This window comes from Tamandua tetradactyla, chromosome 3, assembly GCF_023851605.1.
Source record: "Tamandua tetradactyla isolate mTamTet1 chromosome 3, mTamTet1.pri, whole genome shotgun sequence".
In the NCBI taxonomy this organism is placed as follows: Eukaryota; Metazoa; Chordata; class Mammalia; order Pilosa; family Myrmecophagidae; genus Tamandua; species Tamandua tetradactyla.
In genome coordinates, this window is record NC_135329.1 from 79,152,793 (window position 1) to 79,174,258 (window position 21,466).

Below are 21,466 nucleotides of genomic sequence, written 5' to 3' on the forward strand. Positions count from 1 at the left end.
CCTTGTGCCCTGTGGACAGTGGGGCCTGCCCACAGCACACCCAGACAATGCCACCGTGTCCCAGCCCTGGAACGGGGAGGAGCCAGGCCACAGGAGCAGAGCAGGTGGCAAAACAAAGCCCTACCACCTGGGTCCCAGGCTGCTCTGCCCACTGAGAGCAAGAGGCAGCTCCTCGGGGGTGGAGGGCCTGGCATGGGGGGTGGTGTGGGAGCCCAATGTGGGACCTGGTATGGGGCATTGTGTGAGGGCCCATTGAGGGGGGCCCAAGGCCGGAGGTCTGTGGGGGCTCCTCACCAGCCTCTGCTGCTCCAGCAGGTACGTGGCCTCTTCCCGCTCCCGCCGGTACTGGTCCTCTAGCTCCTGAAGCCTGCGGAGAGGGGCCACGGGTAAGCGGGGCATTGTGGGATGAGGGATGGCGGGGGTGCGTGGGGCAGCAAGGTCATAAGACGGCGAGGGTGTTCAGGGCGGTAAGGTCACAGTGGGCAGGGAGGTCATATCGGTTAGGGGAGATCACACGGGAAGGGGAGGGCGTGTGGGGCAGGATGGCGAGGGCGTGCAGAGCGGTGAGGTCACACCGGGTGGGGAGGTCACGCAGGATGGGGAGGGCATGCGGGGCAGTGAGGGCACTGGGTGTAGCCCCAGGCCGTGCCTCACCTTTGCTCCATCTCCTGCTTCATGTCGATCCCCTGCTTCTCCAGCAGCTCACGCTGGGCGAAGGCCCAGTCCACGGGCTCAGCAGGCGTCTCGGCGCAGGGCGTGCGCTCCCGCTCCTGCCGTGCCTGCTCTGGGTGGTTGAACCGAAACACATGGCTCTTTCCCATGATGATGCGGTTTCCTGAGGAGGACACAGGGCAGCCTTGGGGGTCCTGTGGGTCACACCATGGGGTGGCCTCTGGGCCAAGGAAGGGAGGGAGGGAGGGAGCAGGGGAGGGAGGCTGCTAGAACCAGAAGCTAGGGCCCCTCAACACTCTCCTCAGTGACATCACCCCCCGCTGCGCCCTCACCTGGGTGCACATCTCCAAACCCACGGCCCACAGCTGCTCCCCACTCAACATCAATCGACGTCTGCACAACACATGTCCTGGCGCCTTTCATGCTTCTCCCATAGCCCCAAGCCTTACCATGTGTCTCCCTCCTCACCATCCCTCCACTCCTGCCACTACGTCCTGGCTCCGGGCCCTTGTTCACAGCAGGCCCTGTGCCCTCCCCATGCACACAGCCACTCCCTAACCAGGACACTGGGGGGCATCAGGCTCTGCTCAGGCATCTCCTACAGGACACAGGATGCCGGCGCAGCTCGGGGAGCCGCCTCCTTCCCATCCCTTCCCTGCTAGATGGGGATCAGGTCTCCCGGGAACCAGGCCAGGGGCCAGTCTTGGATGGATCTGACTGCAGGAGCTCCTTCTGGACTGACCAGTTTCCTTCTAACTTTCCAAGGGTCCTAGCTCTGCTCAAGCCCCACAATGCTGGCTGAGCCCCTCATCTCACCCGAACCCCCACATTTGCAGGTCAGGCCCCCCAGGCCTCCCTCAGCTGCCCCTCAATCTTCCCTCACTGGCCGCCCTCCAGCCTGTCACCTCTGCATCCTCTCTGCCCACAGGGCCCAGTGTGCAGCCCAGCTCGGGCCCTGAGACCAAAATCCCAAGACGAGGCCTCCCTTCTCAGCCTGTGTTCCTCCCGAAACAACTCATCAGGATGGAAAGAGCTCTCCATCTAAATTGATGCCACCCCGGGCTTGATCACACCCTTTCCCAAACCAGCAATGAGGCAGCTGTGCTTGCACGGCAGACGCCAACGAATTGGGATGAGTAGGTACCTCAGTCCCTCGGGAGTTGTTCTAAGGACTCCCAAGGGCAGGATATCTGAGTTCTAGAAGCTTCTATAAGAATGTAAAACCCAAGTCCCTCAGGGGTTGTGAAATGGGCTGGAGATCAGGCTACTGGACAATGTCTATTCCCAAGCCCCCCAACCCCTCTGTGTCCCCCTGAGCTGCGGTGGGATAGGGAACATCTTCCTCATTCCAACATATGAGGGTGAGCACCCAGTTATCCTGGTACCATCCTAGGTGCTAGAGCAGGTACTTTAAAGTGGGGTTGACCAGGTAAAGGTTACTCCACAACGTGGGTAGTCTCGGCTCCTCGGCCAGAGGCCAGGAGAGCAAAACGGAGGTTTGCTAGAGAAGAAATTTCGCCTGAGGGTGCAGCCTCACCTCTTGCCCCAGAGCTTCCAGCATGCCCTAATGTCCAACCTTATGGATTTCAGACTTGTGAAGCCAGCCCTTGCAATCGAGCAATTCCTTGAAATCCATAAACCCTATAGCTCCATCTCTCAGGCAGAACACGGGCTGATGGTCGGCAAGCACGTGCCACCCTGCAAAGCCACCTTGCTTCTCCTACAGCAGAGCCTCACAGGCAGCACATGAGCTCTGTAATCTCAGGGCCTGGTGCTCAGAGGCGAGTTACCCCTGCCACCGCCAACCTGCTCACCACTCTATAGTGGCCACACTTTGATCCACAGCACCTCTGCCTCCTACCCCAAGCCCAGCCCCGCTAGGGGGACTCTTCCTCCCCATGCACCTTCCCCCAGTTCAGAGCTTCTACTTGAGCATCCAGAGCTCTGTGAAAGGGCCCCCACTCCCTCAGGCCCACAGTGCCATTCTCAGACTCATGCTGGAGGACCTAGAGCAGGGGTGAGGGGCAGAGTCAGGGATCACTGAGTTGGCCTCATCCCCCACCAGGCCACAGCAGCCCTGGGACCAGAAGGGACACAAGATAGGGCCTCGCTTTATGCCCCACATACCCCCTCAGCTCCTGACAGGGCCAAGACGCAGTGGGTGGACTCGATGGGGCCTTAGCCGAAGGGCCTGTCCCCTGCCCCAGGCTGTACCTGAGCGTAGGATGCTGGGCTCGGTGACTTTCTTGCCGTTGACATAGGTGTCAGCCCCCTCGCAGGGCTCCAGGGTCACCACCGCTAAAGGACAGACAGGGTGGGGAACAGAAAGGAGGACGGTGAGCAATTGTCCGTCCTGAGCAGCCACACCCTCCTTCCACCGCAGTGGCTCTGTCCACCTGTCTGTCCAGGTGTGGCCATCACAGGCCTCTCCCCTCTCTGTAGCCGCAAAGCTCTGCCACTAATAGCTCCTCATTTGGGCCCCAGAGAGGCCAGCAGGGGGCACACCCCACTTAATAGAAGAGGGGGAGTCACACGGGCTCACATCACAGTGTTGGGGAGGCTGTGCCAGAACAGGTCTGGTCAAGGGCACAGATGGGAGTGCCTGCTCACAGTTCCTGGCATCCTGGTGCCTCTCCAGGCTTTGGTCACCTGCACAGACTCGGGCAGGGGTTCTGGCAGAGGGGACAGCACCACCCCAACAGGGCCTCATACAGCCCATGGGCCATGGGTCATGCCTGCTGGGAGCTCACCCTCCACTCTGGCCATGCGAGAAGCTCGGACACAGCCGTGAGTGAGGGGAGACTCAAGCTGAAGAGGGAGGCTGGCAGGCAGGCAAGGAGAACAGGACAGATGGCTGGCTGCCACCAACAAGAAAACAAGGTCTAAAAATAGTCTCCCTTCTCTGTCAACCTGCAACTGCCCTAAAAAATAGTCTGTTTAGTTTCCCAGCCAAGCTACGGGCTCTCACTCCTTGTGGCTCACCATCACCTGTTCAGGTGGGCCCCAGCCCAGACTCCTGCCTGGCAGTCCTGGGCACAAGTGGATAGAGGGCAGAAAGCAGCCACCCACATCCCAGTTTCAACCCCAGCCTCCCTGGGCGACATCGACCTGAACTGCAGCCAGGTGCTTTTCCAAGCACCTTTCAGGGAAGCATCCCTGCAACAGTATAAAAGGGAGCATCAGCCCCAACTGCCCCTACCTCTATCCCTTATACCACCCAGACACATAACACAGGACTGCCTTTGGGCCCAGAGGCCATGAAGGGTGACCGGCTTCACCTGGACTGACCCAGCAAGACTCATTCCAGCCTGATAATAAGCAGCACTGGGAGACAGTGCAGGGGGTGGGACCAGAGGGGCAGGTGGGCCAGAGGGCAGTGGTACCTTCGCTGCCACTCCTGGAGTCGCTCCGGAAGACACAGTGCTCCTCTTTGATGAAGTGCCCACTCAGGACAATGTCCTGCCGCCGCTCGCCGTCCTCCCTGCCCACTCTGCAAAGGGGACAGCTGTCAGCATGGCTTAGAGACCCCGCATCCCCACTGCCATCTCCAGCCACACCCAGGGTCCTCAGGGGAAGCTCTAAGGTATCAGGGGGATGTGGTGGGAGCAAGAGTAGGACCGAGGCCCCCAAACCTCCAGACAGGGAAGCCACTGGGCCCATGCGGCCACAGAACCATCAAGGGAAGCAAACCCAGGGCAGGGGTTCACGACCCACCTCATCTCCTGCCACCTTCAGGCCCCCTCCCACCCCATGCTGCCAGGACCCCCACCCCACCCCATACCCCCAGGACCTCCCTTCTTCCCGTGCCCCTGCCCCCACTCCTCACCGCGTGATCCCATCTTTGATGTAGTAGAGGAGACACTCGGACATCAGAGGGTCCTCATTCAGGTTGACAAGATGTGGGGTCTACAGAGGCACAGGAGGGTCAGTTCTCTTGGAAGCCCAATGTCAGGCCCCCTGGCCCCTCCCCTGGTGGCCTCACCTGAGCTTGGGAAAGCTGAGGACCCCAATCCGGGAGATGCTGACCCTGGGGGCTGAGAAGGGGAGACCCCAGGTCTTGGAGACCAGACACCCGAGCCTCCCTGCCCACAGGCCACAAAGTAGGACAGTCCAATGTGAGCCCCTGCCCAGTACACATCCAAGCGCTGCCCTCTGCCCCTTGCCCTTGCACCCAGGCAGCTGCAGGCCCTGCCTCCTGGGCCCAGGGACCCCCACCTTCTCCTCCTCTACAGCTCCCACCCCTGGGTCCCTCTGGAGCCAACATATCCTGCTACTTCCTCAGCTTCCCACCTCACACGCGGGGGCAGAACAGCCTTGGAAAGGATCATCAAATATGGGAGCAGCCACTGCCCAGCAGCCCACCTCTCCAGAGACAAGGAGGCTGCACAGGGGTCTGCCAGGAGAGTGAGGTGTGAGCCTGGGATCCCACTACAGGCTGCTCCTCCAACCCCAGGACCCTGTGGCTCTAGGAGGGCCACCCCGGAGTTCCATTGCCACCTGCACCTCTGCCACCAACAAGGCCAAAGGACTCTAGGATCCCGGGTTACCTACACAGCCCTCTACCCCAGCTGTGGATATGCCCCCGCCCCCCAGGAGGGGCTGTCAGGTAGGAACAATCCATCCCAAGTGAAATCCAAAGGCCCCCTGTGCAGCTCGCTCACCACCACATGTCCCTGCCCCGCCCACGCTAACTGCCGCTCCTCCAGGCACCAACCCTGCCTCTGTGCCTTCGCATTCGCTGTTCCCCCTGCCTGGGTATGGCCCTGCCTACCAAGCTGCTGTGCCACAAACCACTCTCCAGTTGCCTAAGTCCCCGGGACCATGACTCCTTCCCAGCACCCGCCTGTGCCCAGCACACAGCCAGCCCTCAGTGGGGAAGAGGTACACAGCCATGCTAGGGGGTATCAGGGCTCTGGCAAGTGGGGGATGGGGACAGGTTCAGTGCAAAAGTGTCTGATATAACAGAAAAGCTGAAGCAACACCTTCCGTGTGTGCAGTAGGCTAGCTGATGGCAGTTTCAGCGGGCCTGGCTGAGACCCTATGTGTCCTGGGTACCCCAGGAAGACCATCCCCCCAATGGCCCTTTCGTGCTACCATCTGATGAGCAACGTCTTGGCTAGGTCAGGTCCAGGAATTGGGGAAGTGCCGCCCCAGTGTCCAGCCCTGCAGAGCCAGCAGTTCACTCCAGGGGTCCCAGCCGCCAAGGCTGTTAGGGAGTCCCCTGCCCCAGCCAGCCCTTCCACACAGCAGGTAGGCTTTGGCTGGGGGCAAGCTCCCACTGTCCAAAGGGCTGAATTTCTGTGGTTCTCAATCTGGCTTCTCAGATCCCCCAAGGCTTCCCAGGGCAGCCTCGAGATGGAACAGAAGGGCGAGCAGGGAGCAAAAGGCACCTGAGGAGCCTCACTCTCCCCAGGGAGTGGCTGCTGTCACTGAGGCTCAGTGTGCCAGCGCCCTGCACTTCTCCTCCCAGGGAGCTGCCCATAACACGGGTGGAGGGGTCTCCACGTGGCGCTGGCCTCAGGATTACAAACACACAAGTCCATTACCCCCACCAAAGCTAGGGTGTAACAGTGGGGTATCCTCAACCCTCACAAGGTGGGTGGGGGCTTCCTCTCAATCACAGGTGGGAGCCAGAACCTGGAGGGCCAGCCCCCTGCAGTGGGGGACAGAACAGACTGCCACCACCTCCAGGGAGGCTTCCAGAGTGTAGGTTCGGCTCTTGAGGGCCCTGGACTGATTTGCCACCTTCAGGAAAGGCCTGGGGATTCTGTGCTCTAGGAATCGCAGGGGAGACCGTTCCCGAAATGCACAGGCAGGCCCCATCCGGGCACACTGAATTGGGGCATGGGGCATACAGTGGCTTCTGTGCACTCTGGGGATGTGGCCTGGGGGCTCTACTCTGTTTGAGGGCCCCACCCCAGCTGAAAGACCCCTACTTGAGGCCCTTCTCTTAGTAAGGGAGCCAGGCCCAGTTTCGCCATGAGGGTACCCTGCACAAACCAGCTAAGGTCCAAGACAGTAAGCAGTCGGCTACCAGCCTCATCCGACTCAGCCCTGCCCAAGTCCCACCCACTTCCGTGCAGCACCCCAACAGGCATCCTGCCTCACACACCACAGCACTCCCCAGGGCCCCTAGCCTGGGGGGCCTGGTCTACTGCTCAAGTAGGTAAGAGGCCTGTCCACTGTGCCCAAGCATCAGGCACCTCCCCCCCCACACACAAGGATGCAGGCCACGGGCTCCCACCCAATGGCAGTTCTGGATGCTGGTGGGTGGTGGCTGCCCTCGGTGTCTGGCCCCAGAGGGCTGCATGGCAACAGCCCTGCTCGGCACACAGCACCCCAGAATGGGGGCACCCTCAAAAGCCTGCCCACCTACCTTTTTCGGAGAGAACACGCCCAGGGTGCCACCGTCCTCCCTCATGGCCACACCCATCTCGGCCAGCAGCGCCTCCCTGGGGGACAGAGTCTGGGTCAGCGAGCCCAGGGTGCTGTTAGCACCACTGATGGAGGTGGGGATCCAGGGAGGGGTCATCCCAGGGCTAGGGCTGGGGCTGGTCCTGCGGGCTGTGAGCCCACTGGCCACCCTTCCCTGGGCCTCGGATCCCCCCCCACCAAGCACTCACCTCTCCATACGGATGGCCTCCGTGCGCCGCAGTTTCTCCTCCCAGGTCTCGTTCAGCTCAGCGATGATCTTCTCAGTCTCCTGGGGGCCAGGACAGAGCAGAGTGAGGTTGGGGACTGGGGGGTGAGAGGCAGTTGGCCAGTAAAGGGGGCGAGAGTACAAGCACCGCACTCTGGGCCCTTCCAGATGGATGGGACACCTAAAGAAGGCAGTTTCCAGGCCCTGGGTGCTGTGCACACCTGGGAGAGAGGGAGAAGAGAGGCAAAACCAACTGGAGAGATGAGTGCAGTGAGGCCATGGGAAGGGGTGCTCGGAACACAGGCCTTCCTAACTCCACCCCACCCGTGGAGGGTCCACATTTCTTCTAAGGACACAGCTGCCACTTTCCAAGGTCAGCATAATCTCGCCCATTCCTACTCAAGCTCCTCATCCCAGATGGGCCCACAGACCCCAAGTGGACCCCTGGATCTCAAGAGGGTCCTCGCGCCCTAAGTGGGTCTCTAGACCCAAGAGGGTTGTAGACCCCAAGTGGGCCCCTAGACCCCATGAGGTTCCTCACGACCCATGTGGGCCCCGTGATGCCAAGTAGGACCCTAGACACCAAGAGGTGCTTCATACCCCAAGTAGGTCCCTAGATGCCAAGAGGGACCCTCAATCCAAGTGGGCCCCTCACCACAAATGGGACCCTAGACTCCAAGAGGTTCCTTGCACCCCAAATGGACCCCTAGACCTCAAGTGGATCCCTAGACTCCAAGTGGGCCCCTCACCACAAATGGGCCCTTTTCTCCAAGGTAATAAGGCCCCTATACACCCCTCCTCCACACAGCCTTGGACACTGACCTCTGTGCCTTCACCCCTTGAATCCCGTCCAGAGAGAGATGACCCAAGGAGAACCCATGCCCTGTAGGCGTTGGGGGTCGCAGGCCCACAGGACAAAGTGCCTTCCCCACGGGAGTTGTAGCTGCCCAGCGACCAGGCCCAGTCCCTGCACCGCATCACCTGAAGTCCAAGACCTGGGCCCAGCTCCTGCCAGGCCCCCACAGCCCATCTCACCTTCAGCCGCTCAATGGCCTCCTCACTGCCTGGGGCGAAGAGGATGCGCTCGTGGAGGCTGGACACAGAGGCTGCGCGGCTGGACAGGGCCGACAGCGAGGACGAGGGGCTCACGCCCACCAGCGCGTTGGTCACTGTGGAGAGATTGTCAGGGGCTTGACCCAGCTCGGCCGCGCCGCGGGCTCGGTTATTGTTCTCAAGGTCGGACACGTCTAGGGTGGAAGGTGGGGAGGGGCGGGCAGACAGACGGAGGAGAGAAAAGAAAGACGGCATTGGGTAGGAGCCAGAGGTGGACCCGAGAGAAGACAGAAGGCGGAAGCTGTAGACGGTGTGCAGCAGGCGACCCCTTGCGGGGACACAAGCGCATGCAGGACTCTCGGGCCCCAGCACCCACAATTTGACCTAGGCCACACCTGGTCTTTCTGCCCCATCTCACAGCCACAGCCGCACCTGAGCCTGAGGGGCCTGCCCACAGACGGAGGCACTGCTCTCCTCCCCTCACTCATTTTCCCACCCTGTCCACTGCTCTTGGCTGCAACAGTGTGCCATGGCTGCTTGGCAGCCTCCATGCACCTGCTCCCGGACTCCAAGCTTGCCTTCATCCCTTCTGCAGGAGCCTCTGCCCTGTCTCCTCATGCCCCAACACCACCCAGGAGGCATGCATGGCCGGCCAGCCCAGCTGCACAGAGAAATTGGGCCAAAGATTGTCCCCAAGGGGAAGGTGAATAGAGGGCTCTGGGAAATCCCACTCTGCCACCCAAGGAGGCTGCTGGCACCCTGAGATCTCAGGGAGTGGAGGCGGTGAGATTCCCCACACAACGTCCCCAACACATCACCCACCCCCAGTCCCACACTCAGCAGAAGCTGGCAGGCAGCAGAGCAGCGTGTGCACAGGGCAGCATGGGCCCTGGGGAAACCAAGGTGCCTCTGCCCCAGGGTCAAGAAGAACCTCTGGATACAATTAGGTATGCCCTGGCCTGCAGGAGATACTTGGGTTGGATTCATGGTATTTCCTGGGGAGGGGCTTTGGGGCTGGAGGGTCAGTGCCAAAGGCTACACCCTGAAGAGACAGCCCAGCCCTCAGCTGCCTCAGTTTCCACCATGGGACCAGGGACTGACATTCTGAGCCTAGGGGATGGCCAGGAGCACAGGGGTCAGAGGGCCTTGGTCACATACGCCTGAGAAGGCTCCGCTGACCTGGGCCAGGATCCCAGCCTCACTAGTCAGACATGGCCCCAGTCTACTAGGGGGTCACCTGTGAGCAGTGAGGACCCCAAAAGAGGAGAGTGAGGCAGAGGGCCTGTGCGGCCATCCGTGCTGCCCTGTGCCCACCCCAGCCGGGAGAAGCAGAACTGCGCAGAGCTGCAAAGGGGAATACACACATTTAGGTCCTCCAGGCACAGTGTTGGCTGAGGAGGGGGAGGAGTGGGGGGAGACAGAAAGAGAAGAAGAGGTTTGTCTCCAGGGGTCCAGGGAGTAGGGCCTGGTGGCATCATGGCCATGATGTCTTCCGCATGGGGCAATGGGACCACCAGGGCCCCAGCCATGGCCTGCAGAAGTGGCTTCCTGCAAATACCATTCTGGCCTGTGTGGGTGGCCCCAAGCCCACCCCAGGAGGATCCATCCAGAGCAAGGCCCCCTCCTGGACTCCCAGCACATGGCAGTGCTGCCCAGGGACATGGAGCAGGGACTGGGAGGGGGCTGCAGGGGTCTGTGGGCCGTGGGGGAGTATGCATTGCCCAGTGGGACCCGGAGGAGGTGTGGACACACGGGTGGCGCAGATACTCACTGTCAGTGATGTCACCGAGACCTTGGGCATACAGCAGATCCCGCAGCCGCGTCACCTCATCCTTCAGCTCACGGATCAGCTTGTTGTTGGGGTCCTCATTGATGATGGCATTGCAGCGGATCTGCTTGGCCCTGTCTGCATACCTGTGCCACAAAGTGGTGGTGGGGGGTTGTGAGGAGATGGCAGTGGCAGCTGAGGGAGCCCCTGGCCAGAGGACATCTGCAGGGAAGTCACCCAGCCCTGGCTCACACCCTCAGGGAAACCAAGGCCCAGGGAGGAGAAGGAACGGGGTGGCAGACACATGAAGGAGAGAACACCTGTGTTTCTAGTCTGGGGGGGAGCAAGTCCTACTCCTGGGGGCCACAGGGCGATGTGGACATGAGGTATGTTTTAAACCACACCAGGGACAGCAAACATGTGTTTATCTGTATGTCACAAATTGGTACAGAGACCTGCACTGGGTTGCAGGTAGCCCAGGCTCCCCACCCCAGCACTGCAGCCAGAGGGAGCTGCTAAAAAATGCCTGTGCCCCGCTCATTAAAAACTCTCGTGGTTACCACTACCAACAGGTGGAGCCAACACCATGGGACCTTTGGATACCCAGGGGTCCAAGGGCACCCCCTCAGGGAGCAGGGATGAAACACAAAGACCCAGAAGCCCCAGAGCAGCCTCTTCCAGCCTCACTGAATCCCAGGTGAGACTCCCCAAGAGGGGGGAGGGGTGTAGGACCGCCCCCTTGAAACCCCACCTCAGTGTGCTGAGGGTCTCATCATAGTTGATGTCCGCAGGGCTCAGGGCCGCCACCATCGCCGTCCTTGAGTTACCACCTGTGGGAAGCCCAGTCACCTCCACAGAGGGTCTAGCCCACTGTCACATCCCCTCCCCTCCCAAAAACAACCTCAAGGATCCTTCCTGTTACATTTACAGCTGGGAAGGCTGAGGCCCAGAGAGGTAAACCAAGTCCCAGACTGACTGCCCCCTGATAAACACAGCAGTCAGTCAGGGCCCCCGCCTTCTTCAGCCACCCCTTCGTCCTTCATTGGGCACCTCCCTTACTTTTCTCCTGTGAAGTGTTCTTCTTACATTTGGGGTCATTTTACCAGAACCAGGGCCTCCTTTCCCCATAAGGAAGAACAAGGTTTCACAGCATCTTCTCCAAGATAAGAAGTGTCTATGTTCAGTAATTTTTATGCTTCTCTATTGGTTTAGTTTAAAATATTTTCCTCAGTGTTGAACGCCAGATCCTAGCACCGAGAAGCCAGAATCTCAGTCTCAGGCAGTGTGCCATGTAGAAAAATCAGCTGTTTTGACTCGCGCCATATGGGAAAGCCGGCTGCCTGACCTACGCCATGTGGGAAAGCCTCCTGACTGACTTGTGCTTATGAGAAAGCTGGCTATTTGATTTGCACTGTGCGGAAAACCTGGATCACTTGGAGGGTCCTGACAGTGAGCGTGGAGCCCTGGGTCCTATCAGGAGTCAGTAGCCTCTGTGGTCCTGTCAAGGCCCCCTGTTAACTCCATGTCCTGGCTATATCATCCTCAGGATGTGAAGGGCCTGGAACACAAAGTTGTGCCAAGCCCTGGGAAGAATTTGGGGGGCTGCCCCTAGGGGTCTCCTTTAATCCCCAGAGGATAAGCCTGGGTGCGGCCCTGTGGGAAGGATCAAGTATCAGATGAAGAGACACACGATCCTGTGACACTCCTGTCCTCCCCTCAGTTTTCCCCTTTCCCACTCCTGGGAAGATTGATGTGACACCCAATGCTGGGGTTCACCCTAGTTGGTTCTGGGGTGTACAGTCAGCCAGCTGGAGCTCTGTACATTGCAGCCACACAGCTGAGGATGACCAAAGACCTTGCCCCACCCCCTCCCCAAGATGTCCATGTTCATCAGGTCAGCCCAAGGCTCAGTTTCTCTCTCTGAGCCTCAGCCTCCCCAACTGTGACAGAGTCAGGAAGGACCCCTGAGGTTATCTTTGGGAAGGGAGAGATCAGTGTCTATCAACTGGCCCCTCCTTGGTCTAGGCTGGGAGAAGTGTGTGAGTCACACACAAATCATCACAGCTCCTCAAAACCCAGCAGGCCAGTTTCTTTTTCTGTTGTTTTGCTATTTCTTTTTCTAAATCGATGCAAATGTACTAAGAAATGATGATCATACATCTATGTGATGATATTAAGAATTACTGATTGCATATGTAGAATGGAATGATTTCTAAATGTTGTGTTAGTTAATTTTTTTTTAATTAAAAAAAAAAAAAAAAAACCCAGCAGGCAAACATGGCTCCCCAGAATCATCCAGTCCCAGACCCTGGTTACAGAGGAAGCCAAGGCCCAGAGAGGGACAGGTGCTTGGTCTGGGTTTCACAGGTAACATGGACCAGGAATGCGAACACCACTGCTAGGTGTGTGTCCCGCAGCACCCATGGGACCACCTTGGTTCTTGGAGGTTGCTACCCTCCTCGGCAGGAGGAAGAGGACAGGATAGCGGCCAGGTTGGAGGTTAAAATCATGAGTTCTCACCCAGGTTTTCCCGGAGAAGCCAGGTCAGCACAGAATCCCGATACGGAATGAAATCTGTCTTTTTCTTTTTCTTGTTCTGTGGGGGAGAAACACGCGAAGGGTCAACCCTGAGCCCAGAGGGGGGAGGGGATGGGGACGGGCAAGTAGCAGGGCCTGCCAAGTGGCTTCCCAAAATCAAAGTTTGGGGGTGTGGTCTGGCCAGGGCTGGGTCCAGGTCAGTTCTTGCCCTCCCAAGGCCTCTCCCAGATGAACCCCAGGACACCACCCTAAGCACCTGGAGGACTTGCTGGAACATCCTCACATTTCTCCTACTTCCATCCCTGCTCTATGTCTAGGTCTCACTGCCCAACTGAGCACAGGAGTCTGACACCATGGACCGGGATGCCCACCTCCACTCTGGCAGAAAGACTGATCTGAGCCCCTAACCCCATCCTCAGACGACTTCAGTGGCCAATTCTACCCGAGGCAGAGAGACCCCATCACTTACTATGGCACACCGGGCCTCTACAGCTTCTGCCAGGCCCACCGAGCTCACCTCTCCCACGCACACAGAATTCCCCTACCTTGTTCCCCATCCAAATCCCTACCATCCTTCAGAGGCCAGGTCAGGGCCACTACTTCACCAACCTCTTCTCACCAGCCCTGCCTCAGAAGGCAGCACCCTCTACACCCTTGCTCCTCTATGGCTCATTCTTTCTCTAGTAAAGCAAATAGCTCCCACTCCAAATAAGGACTCCATTGCATGTAATGGCTGCCAGGAATCTCTTCTTCTGGACATTCTGGAACTGACAACGATCCCACTCCTGGTGGATATTTAGGTGTTTTCCAGTATCTACTCATTCACGTATGTACAGGCTTAAGAAGGATTTGTTGAGGATCTGCTGGAGCCAGCAAAGTGGACCTTGACCCTACGAGCCCAGGGAGACACACACGGGGGCGTGGGGCGTGGGGTGCTCTGCTTCTCTGAAGCCATGTTCCTCATTGCTTTTAAGGAGGAGCCCACAGGAGATGCAAATTTTGAATGTTCTTGGTACATACTGTCAGAGTAGATTCCGGAAATGCTGTACCAGCTTCTCTGTGTACAGGGCATGGGATATCTATCTCCCAACAGCCCATCAGTATTGTTTCTTTTCTTTCCTTTGGAAACTTAATAAGCGAAAAACTGGATTTCATTCTCATTCTCAAAACTCACCCTTGATCACCCTGGGTTCACCTGCTCCTTCACCACCTCTCATTGCATCCACGCAGCAGCACTTGCCCAGTCATATTCCAGCATCCACCTCTACTCTGCCTTCCCAGCCACCGCCGTCTCATATCTAGACCATCGCAACACCGACCTTCCCTCTGGCATCTCTGGCTGCCACACCTTGCCATCCCCTCACAACCTGTTCTTCACACAGCAGCCTGAGGAACGTGTGCGACTAAATCACACTGCACGAGTCCTGCCGAAACACCATCCACCGCCTCCTACTCAACCACTCTCAAGCTGACCTCTGGCAACAGGTCGAGGTCTTCAGACCGGGACCCTGTCCCCTCTCCAACCTCCACACGCAGACACCCGGCTGCTTCCCACTCCAGGCACCGTTCCACCACCAGTTCCTCAAAGCAACTTCCTCAAACTGTTCTTGAAAGTGTTCCTCTCACAGTTCCATTCACAGTGCCTTACACTCCCGCACATCCCTCTTCACACTCCTCCATGCGGCTCCTCACAGTCCCGTACACAGGTCCCCACAAGTCCTTCCAGTGCCTCAGGGTTCCTCACGGTCACGGTTTCTCACGTGCTCCCTCACAGCACCTCGCGCATCCCTCACACAGTTCCCCACACAGTCCTTCCAGTGCCTCAGGGTTCCTCACGGTCACAGTTTCTCACGTGCTCCCTCACAGCACCTCGCGCAACCCTCACACAGCTCCCCGCAAGTCCTTCCAGTACCTCAGGGCTCCTCACGATCACGTTTCTCACGTGCTCGCTCACAGCACCTCACGCATCCATCACACAGTTCCCCACAAGTCCTTCCAGTGTCTCAGGGTTCCTCACGGTCACGTTTCTCACGTGCTCCCTCACAGCACCTCGCGCATCCCTCACACAGTTCCCCACAAGTCCTTCCAGTGTCTCAGGGCTCCTCACGGTCACGTTTCTCACGTGCTCCCTCACAGCACCTCGCGCATCCCTCACACAGCTCCCCGCAAGTCCTTCCAGTGCCTCAGGGTTCCTCACGGTTCCTCACGGTCACGTTTCTCACGTGCTCCCTCACAGCACCTCGCGCATCCCTCACACATTCCCCGCAAGTCCTTCCAGTGCCTCAGGGTTCCTCACGGTCACGTTTCTCACGTGCTCCCTCACAGCACCTCGCGCATCCCTCACACCTTTCCCCACAAGTCCTTCCAGTGCCTCAGGGCTCCTCACGGTCAGGTTTCTCACGTGCTCCCTCGCAGCACCTCGCGCATCCCTCACACAGCTCCCCGCAAGTCCTTCCAGTGCTTCAGGGTTCCTCACGGTCACGTTTCTCACGTGCTCCCTCACAGCACCTCGCGCATCCCTCACACAGTTCCCCGCAAGTCCTTCCAGTGCCTCAGGGTTCCTCACGGTCACGTTTCTCACGTGCTCCCTCACAGCACCTCGCGCATCCCTCACACAGTTCCCCGCAAGTCCTTCCAGTGCCTCAGGGTTCCTCACCGTCACGGTTTCTCACGTGCTCCCTCACAGCACCTCGCGCATCCCTCACACAGTTCCCCGCAAGTCCTTCCAGTGCCTCAGGGCTCCTCACGATCACGGTTTCTCACGTGCTCCCTCACAGCACCTCGCGCATCCCTCACACAGTTCCCCGCAAGTCCTTCCAGTGCCTCAGGGCTCCTCACGGTCACGGTTTCTCACGTGCTCCCTCACAGCACCTCGCGCATCCCTCACACAGCTCCCCACACAGTCCCTGACAGACCCCTCCCCATGGCTCCCCACGCAGGTCCCCACACAGCAGCTCACCCGGTCCATCACACGGAGAAGCACACAGTTCCCCACAGCTCCCCAGAAAGCTCCTCACTTCCTTCAAATCCAGACCCACAAAATGCCTCACACAGTCCCGCAGGTTTCTCGCACAGCCCCTCATACTTCCCCACACATCCCCACAGGATTCCTTGCAGTCCTCCACTCATTTTCTCCCAATTCCACACGCGGTTGCTTGGAGCTCCCCACGCAGTTCACCCAAGTCCTACATAGTTCCCTCCACAGTTCCTCGCGGTCCCCACACACGTCCCCACGCGGCTCTCCACGCAGCCCCCACGTGTGGGAACTGGGACAGACCGCACGGCGGACTGCGCGACGACCGGGCGAGGGACGCTGTGTTGGGGGCTGCGCAGGGACCGCGGCCTCTCGCGTTTCCCCACATGCTTTCTTATGATTCCCGCAAGTTTGCTGTGCAGTTCTTCAAACGCCTTCCCGCAGTTCCTCATGATCCCACATTGCTCCAGAGCTCCTCAGAGTTCCCACACTGCTCCCCGCACCGTTCCTCGTGAATTTCCCCCGAGTTCTACACAGGTCCCCACAGATTCAACCGCCCTTCGTCACGCAGTTCTCCCCACATTTTCCCACGCAGTTTCTCACACGATTCCTCCCACAGATTTTCACACAGTTCCTCACAGTTCCCACACAGATCCTCAGCTCGCCTCACAGTTTCACACGTAGTTCCTTACACCATTCTCGCTTCTTCACAAAGCGCCTTTCACAGTTCCTACAAAATGTCACAGAGTCTTCCACACAGTTCATCACAAAGCTACTCACAGTTCCTCACACAGCCTCTCACAGCACCCCATACAGTTCCTTCTTCACACACCCACTCACGCTTTCTCATAGTTCCTTAGTGTTTCCCCTAGTTCCTCACACACCCAACGCAGCTCTTCACGCGGTTCCTCACAGTTCTCACACGTTTCCTCACGCGGTTCCTCACAGTTCTCACACGTTTCCTCACGCGGTTCCTCACAGTTCTCACGCGTTTCCTCGCGCGGTTCCTCACTGTTCTCACGCGTTTCCTCACTGTTCTCAGGCGTTTCCTCACACGGTTCCTCATTTTTCCCACACGTTTTCTCACGCGGTTCCTCACGGTTCTCACACGTTTCCTCACGCAGTTCCTCACTTTTCTCACACATTTTCTCACGCGGTTCCTCACTATTCTCACACATTTTCTCACACGGTTTCTCACAGTTCCCAAATGACTCCTTATACTCTTCTCCACATAGTTCCCTTCAGTTCCTCTCACAGCTTCTCCTATCGTTCCCCAGAGGTTCCCCAAACAATTCCTCACATTTCCCCACAGTCCTCACAGTTTCACTCCCAGGTCCTCACATACCTTGCACTGTACCCACACAATTCCTTAGATAGTCCCTCACAAACCCTCACACAGTCATTCAGTTTCCTGTTGAGTTCTCCACAGGATCCTTTCAGGTCCTGACAACTCCTCACAGAGTTGCCCTCACTGTTTCTCGTACAGCTCTTCACAGCTCCCACCCCAGTTTCTCACGCAGTTCTCCATAATTCCTTGTACAGTTCTTCATACAGTCCTTCAGAGCTCCCCACACACTGCCCACAGTTTCCCTCGGCCCCTCTCTCAGATCCCCATTCCTCCTCTCAGCTCTTCATGGAGTACCTCACGCATATCCTCACACAGTCAGCCAAACACCTTCACATCGTTCCCCGACAGCCCTTCACGTCATCCCACAGTCCATCACAGCACTCCACACGCACGCCACACTCCCGCGCGGCTCCCCACACTGCGCACCACACTCCCGCGCGGATCCCCACACTGCGCGCCACACTCCCGCGCGGATCCCCACACTGCGCGCCACACTCCCGCACGGATCCCCACACTGCGCGCCACACTCCCGCGCGGCTCCCCACACTGCGCGCCACACTCCCGCGCGGCTCCCCACAGGGCACCACACTCCCGCAAGGCTCCCCACACGCACGCCACAGTCCCGCGCGGCTCCCCACAGGGCGCGCCACACTCCCGCGCGGCTCCCCACACGCGCGCCACACTCCCGCTCGGCTCCCCACACTGCTCTTCGCTCAGTCCCTCCCAGGGAGCCACGCAGCTCCTCTCAATTCTTCACAGTTTATACACATTTCCTCACTGTCTGCACATCGTTTCCCACACACTTCTTCGCACAGTTTTTCACAGCTTCTCACACCATTCCACAGTTCCTTACCCGGGTCTCTACCCGGCTCCTCACGGTTTCCACAGTTCCTCCCACACGAGCCTGTTCCTGCTTGAGTGCCTCCACTGGCCCTCCCACCTCACGGGGCGCCACACTCCCCTCACGCCTGGCTGGATCCTCCCCGTCCCTCGGACTCCTGCTGTCAGGCCACCCCCGAGAAGCTGCCATGTCCACACAGACAAGGTGTGCGGTCACTCTCCTGGCAGCCACTTCCTCACTCTATGGAATTCACCCCCGTCTGTAGTTACATTTTTATTTGTCGGTTTCCTTGTTTGTTTTCCGCCTCCTCACGGCACTGCGGCCCCATAAAGCCGGGGTTGTCCACCCCCTAAGCCGAGCTCCCAGCACAGGCCTGGCTCGGAGTTGGCCTGTGCATTTATCAAATGAACAAATGAAGGGATGGCGTTCACTGGCGAGAACTCCTCCAGGAGGGCTGGAACCAAGGGCGTGCTTCGCTTCCAGCCCTGCCCCTTGCTGGGAGTAAAGCCCTCATTTGTGGAAGCAGAGGAAGGAGCTTACCTTGTTGGGCCCAGAGTCCTGGAAGAGAAAGACGGAAAAGTCTGAGGCTTTGGAGCAAGGCCGGGTCCCTTAGCGAAGGATGGGGGCGTTGGCTTCAGAGGACAAACGGACAACAGAGGCCGGGATGCCACCATCACCCTCCACGCCCAATCAGCCAGCCAGGCAGCAGTGTACCCCTCAGCCACCCCGACTCCCCACCCCAACACCTTCACGGAAGCAAAGGTCTCCCAAGATCCATCCTTCATGGCTCAGAACTGCTTGTCCTGATGAGTGGACACTGCTACCTATTCACGGGGCTCACTGAGCCAGGCCCTTACCCCTGAGGGTCATGGGTCCCCCAGGAGGACACTAGCCAGCACCCCCACCCTGGCCCACGGGGGTTTCAGGAAGGGCCCTGTGAGGAAGGCAGCAGTGTGGGCCAACCCCCTCTCACAGGTGGGGAAACTGAAGCACCAGGAAGAAACAGGGGTTCCTGCCCCATCTCCAGCCTCATGACCCCCATCCTTGGGTTGTCCTTTGGGCCCCAGGTGTGAGGGGCGGACAGCACCCCCCAGGGAAGGCCTCTCCCACCCATCTGAAGCTAGAAGGCCGGAGCCACTCACCATTTCAGCTAGAGCAGAGATGACCTTACCCAGCGTGGTCAAGGACTTGTTGATGTTGGCTCCCTCCTATGGGGGGAGGAGGCAGTCAGACATCCGGGAGCCCCCACCCCAGAGTGACTGCTGGGCCTCATGGTCCAGCCCTGAGCGTGGGGTGAAGCAGGAAGCCAGTCAGGACCCCTGTCTGGAAGCACAAGACCATGTGCCCCGCCCAGAAGGATTCCCAGGGCCCCTTCCACCCATCCAGTGATGGGGGACGCCAAAAAGCAGGGACACGGGAACATAAAAACAAAAGCTCCTTCCTGAGGCCCAAGACCATTCCCAAGAGTAGGTGCCCCTCGGACACTGGCACCAGCTCATCAGCTAGCCACCCACTAAATTACCAGCAGACACAGCAGTCTGAATCCCACCCAAAGTGGGGGAAAGCAGAGCCCGGTGGACATGAGACCATGGGGACTTGGGAGAGAGTCGCCTTCCAGCCAGGGTACTCTGTCCCCACTGACCTGGAGTCAGGCCCCTGGCAGCTGGGACAGCTGGACCTGGCCTGTGCCTGCTGTCCACCTGCCAGATGTGCCCCTGGGAGAGGTCCCAACACCCTCCTGCCCCAGTGGAGCCCTTGGGAACAGGTACTCAGGTCACCCGTTTCCAGCCCCAGCCCCAGACACTGGATTCCACCGGTGCTATGGCCTGCACACTCCATGGCGTGGCCATCCATCCGTCCCTACCTTGAGACGTGTGCCCTTTGCTCCCGTAGAGTCTGCCCGCTCACTCCCTGCCAGGTCCACCAGGCTGATTTTGCTCACCTGGAATCCAAAGCAGAGTACCTTGGTGCCAGCGCCAGCCTGGGCAGAAATGGGGGCTCACTGTGGCCCAGGCACAGCCCCCGCCTGGGTGTGGCCTCCAGGGCTGGACTTCAGCCCCCTGCACCTCCAATCTCTGCACCGATGCACTGCCCAGGGAGCAAAGCTTGCAACGACTGTGGCTGGCCTGCTGCTTCCCACAAAGAAGTTCGGCCTTCCCGGGGCCCCATGAGGTGCTCCCTCACTGTCATCCCCTTCCTTGTTAGGCTGTGGCAGGCCCTGAGCTAGGGTTTCCCACAAGGCCACCATGGCATCCTCAGGCACAGCCCAGCCTGCAAACTTCCAGGAGCCGTGGACCTTGCTGTGCCCTTCCTAGGGCCCTGACCAGCAGGCAAGGTGAGCAGAGCAGACAGGAGCATGCAGCCGGGAAGACCCAGGGCCCCCAGCCCCCACGAACCCCATTGGTTCCCTAGACCGCCACCCAGACCACTGCCATTAGCCCCCACTTAGTGTCCAGGCTGCATCCACAGTCCACCGGGGTCGCCCTGCTGCAGGTGAAGGTAAAGGAAGACCCCAGGGCCATGGCCCTCTACTCCGGGCCCATCCCACCCACAGAGGCCTCCAATGTGGAGTGAGGAGGCGCACAGGCCTGAGACCCATGCTGGGCAGGGGACAGTCGGTGTCTAGCACCTCCTGAGCCTGGACTCGGTTCAGGCTTCTTTAGCGGGCGCGTCAGAGCCAGCGGCCTTGCCCTGCCCACCCTGCCAGGCACGACGCCCCCGACCCTACCACACCGCACCACTGCCCAGAGGACGTGCAGCTGCCTCACTTTCTCTGTGGTGATGTCAGTCTCTGCGTCGTGGCGCTTCTGTGTGAAGATGATGTTGAAGACAGCGTGGGAGCGGCTGCTCGTTTCGTTCATGTTCGTGGCCGCCACGGTTCTGGAGAGGGGACAGGAGGCGGCATGTGTCTGGTAGGACAGTGCAACTCACCAGACCAGTGGTCTTGCAGGCAGCCACTTTGAATTCCCCAGGCTCCCTACTCCCAGCTGGTGGGGAGTCCCTCTCTTCAGACTCTGGGGGCCCAGCAGGGCCTAGCACATGGGAGGGGGCAGCACAGTGAAGGAGGGGGTCGCCCTGCCTCAGGGAGCATTGAAGCCCAGGTTCCACCAGCGGTGTACAAGCCGGCTTCCCCGCAGTGGGCCAGGCACCCCAGCCGGCCCCCGGCCCCCACTCCGCAGGGGGGAACCATGACACGCACCAGTTGTGCTGGGGAGCCCCCCAGGTCCCAGGGTCCTACCCACAGGAGGCCCCGGGGTCAGCAGATGATCCTGAGGGAAGACAGGCCCGGGAGAGGTGAGGGGAGGCCTGGGGCCAGTGCCCACACCACCTGGTGGGCCAGGGACCCCCCAAGACTCAGCTGACTGGAAAACAGCTCACTGGGCAAATGATGAGATGGGGACAGAGAGGGGCAGGGATGCAGCCACCCCCCCAGGGGACCCATAAATATAATGTCAGGAATTGCCTCACCCCCCTGGGAGCCATCAGTTTGTGGAGAAGGGGGCTGCTGCCATGACAAGTAGGGTATCCCTTTCCCGGGGGCAGCGTGGGCAGAGAGCAGGGGCTTGCCAATGGCTGCAGGGCTGAGGTTGACCGGCCCCCTCATGCCACCCCGTACTGTCCCCCAGCATCTC

General features: G+C 59.4%; 1 protein-coding gene across 1 annotated transcript in view; it reads right to left on the reverse strand.

Moving 5' to 3' along the window:
* Positions 1-120: 120 nt before the first annotated feature.
* KIF1A (kinesin family member 1A) overlaps positions 121-21,466 on the reverse strand; it is a 54,387-nt gene continuing 33,041 nt past the window's right edge. The window contains exons 7-21 of the mRNA XM_077151744.1: positions 20,603-20,714; positions 19,699-19,776; positions 18,977-19,042; positions 18,375-18,392; positions 12,654-12,729; positions 10,885-10,963; positions 10,137-10,279; positions 8,348-8,481; positions 7,296-7,375; positions 7,049-7,124; positions 4,499-4,578; positions 4,056-4,162; positions 2,887-2,970; positions 655-835; positions 121-367 (exon numbers count right to left, since the gene is read on the reverse strand). Coding sequence (XP_077007859.1) covers positions 121-367; positions 655-835; positions 2,887-2,970; positions 4,056-4,162; positions 4,499-4,578; positions 7,049-7,124; positions 7,296-7,375; positions 8,348-8,481; positions 10,137-10,279; positions 10,885-10,963; positions 12,654-12,729; positions 18,375-18,392; positions 18,977-19,042; positions 19,699-19,776; positions 20,603-20,714 — 1,561 coding nt within the window. The remainder of the gene's footprint in view (positions 368-654; positions 836-2,886; positions 2,971-4,055; positions 4,163-4,498; positions 4,579-7,048; positions 7,125-7,295; positions 7,376-8,347; positions 8,482-10,136; positions 10,280-10,884; positions 10,964-12,653; positions 12,730-18,374; positions 18,393-18,976; positions 19,043-19,698; positions 19,777-20,602; positions 20,715-21,466) is intronic.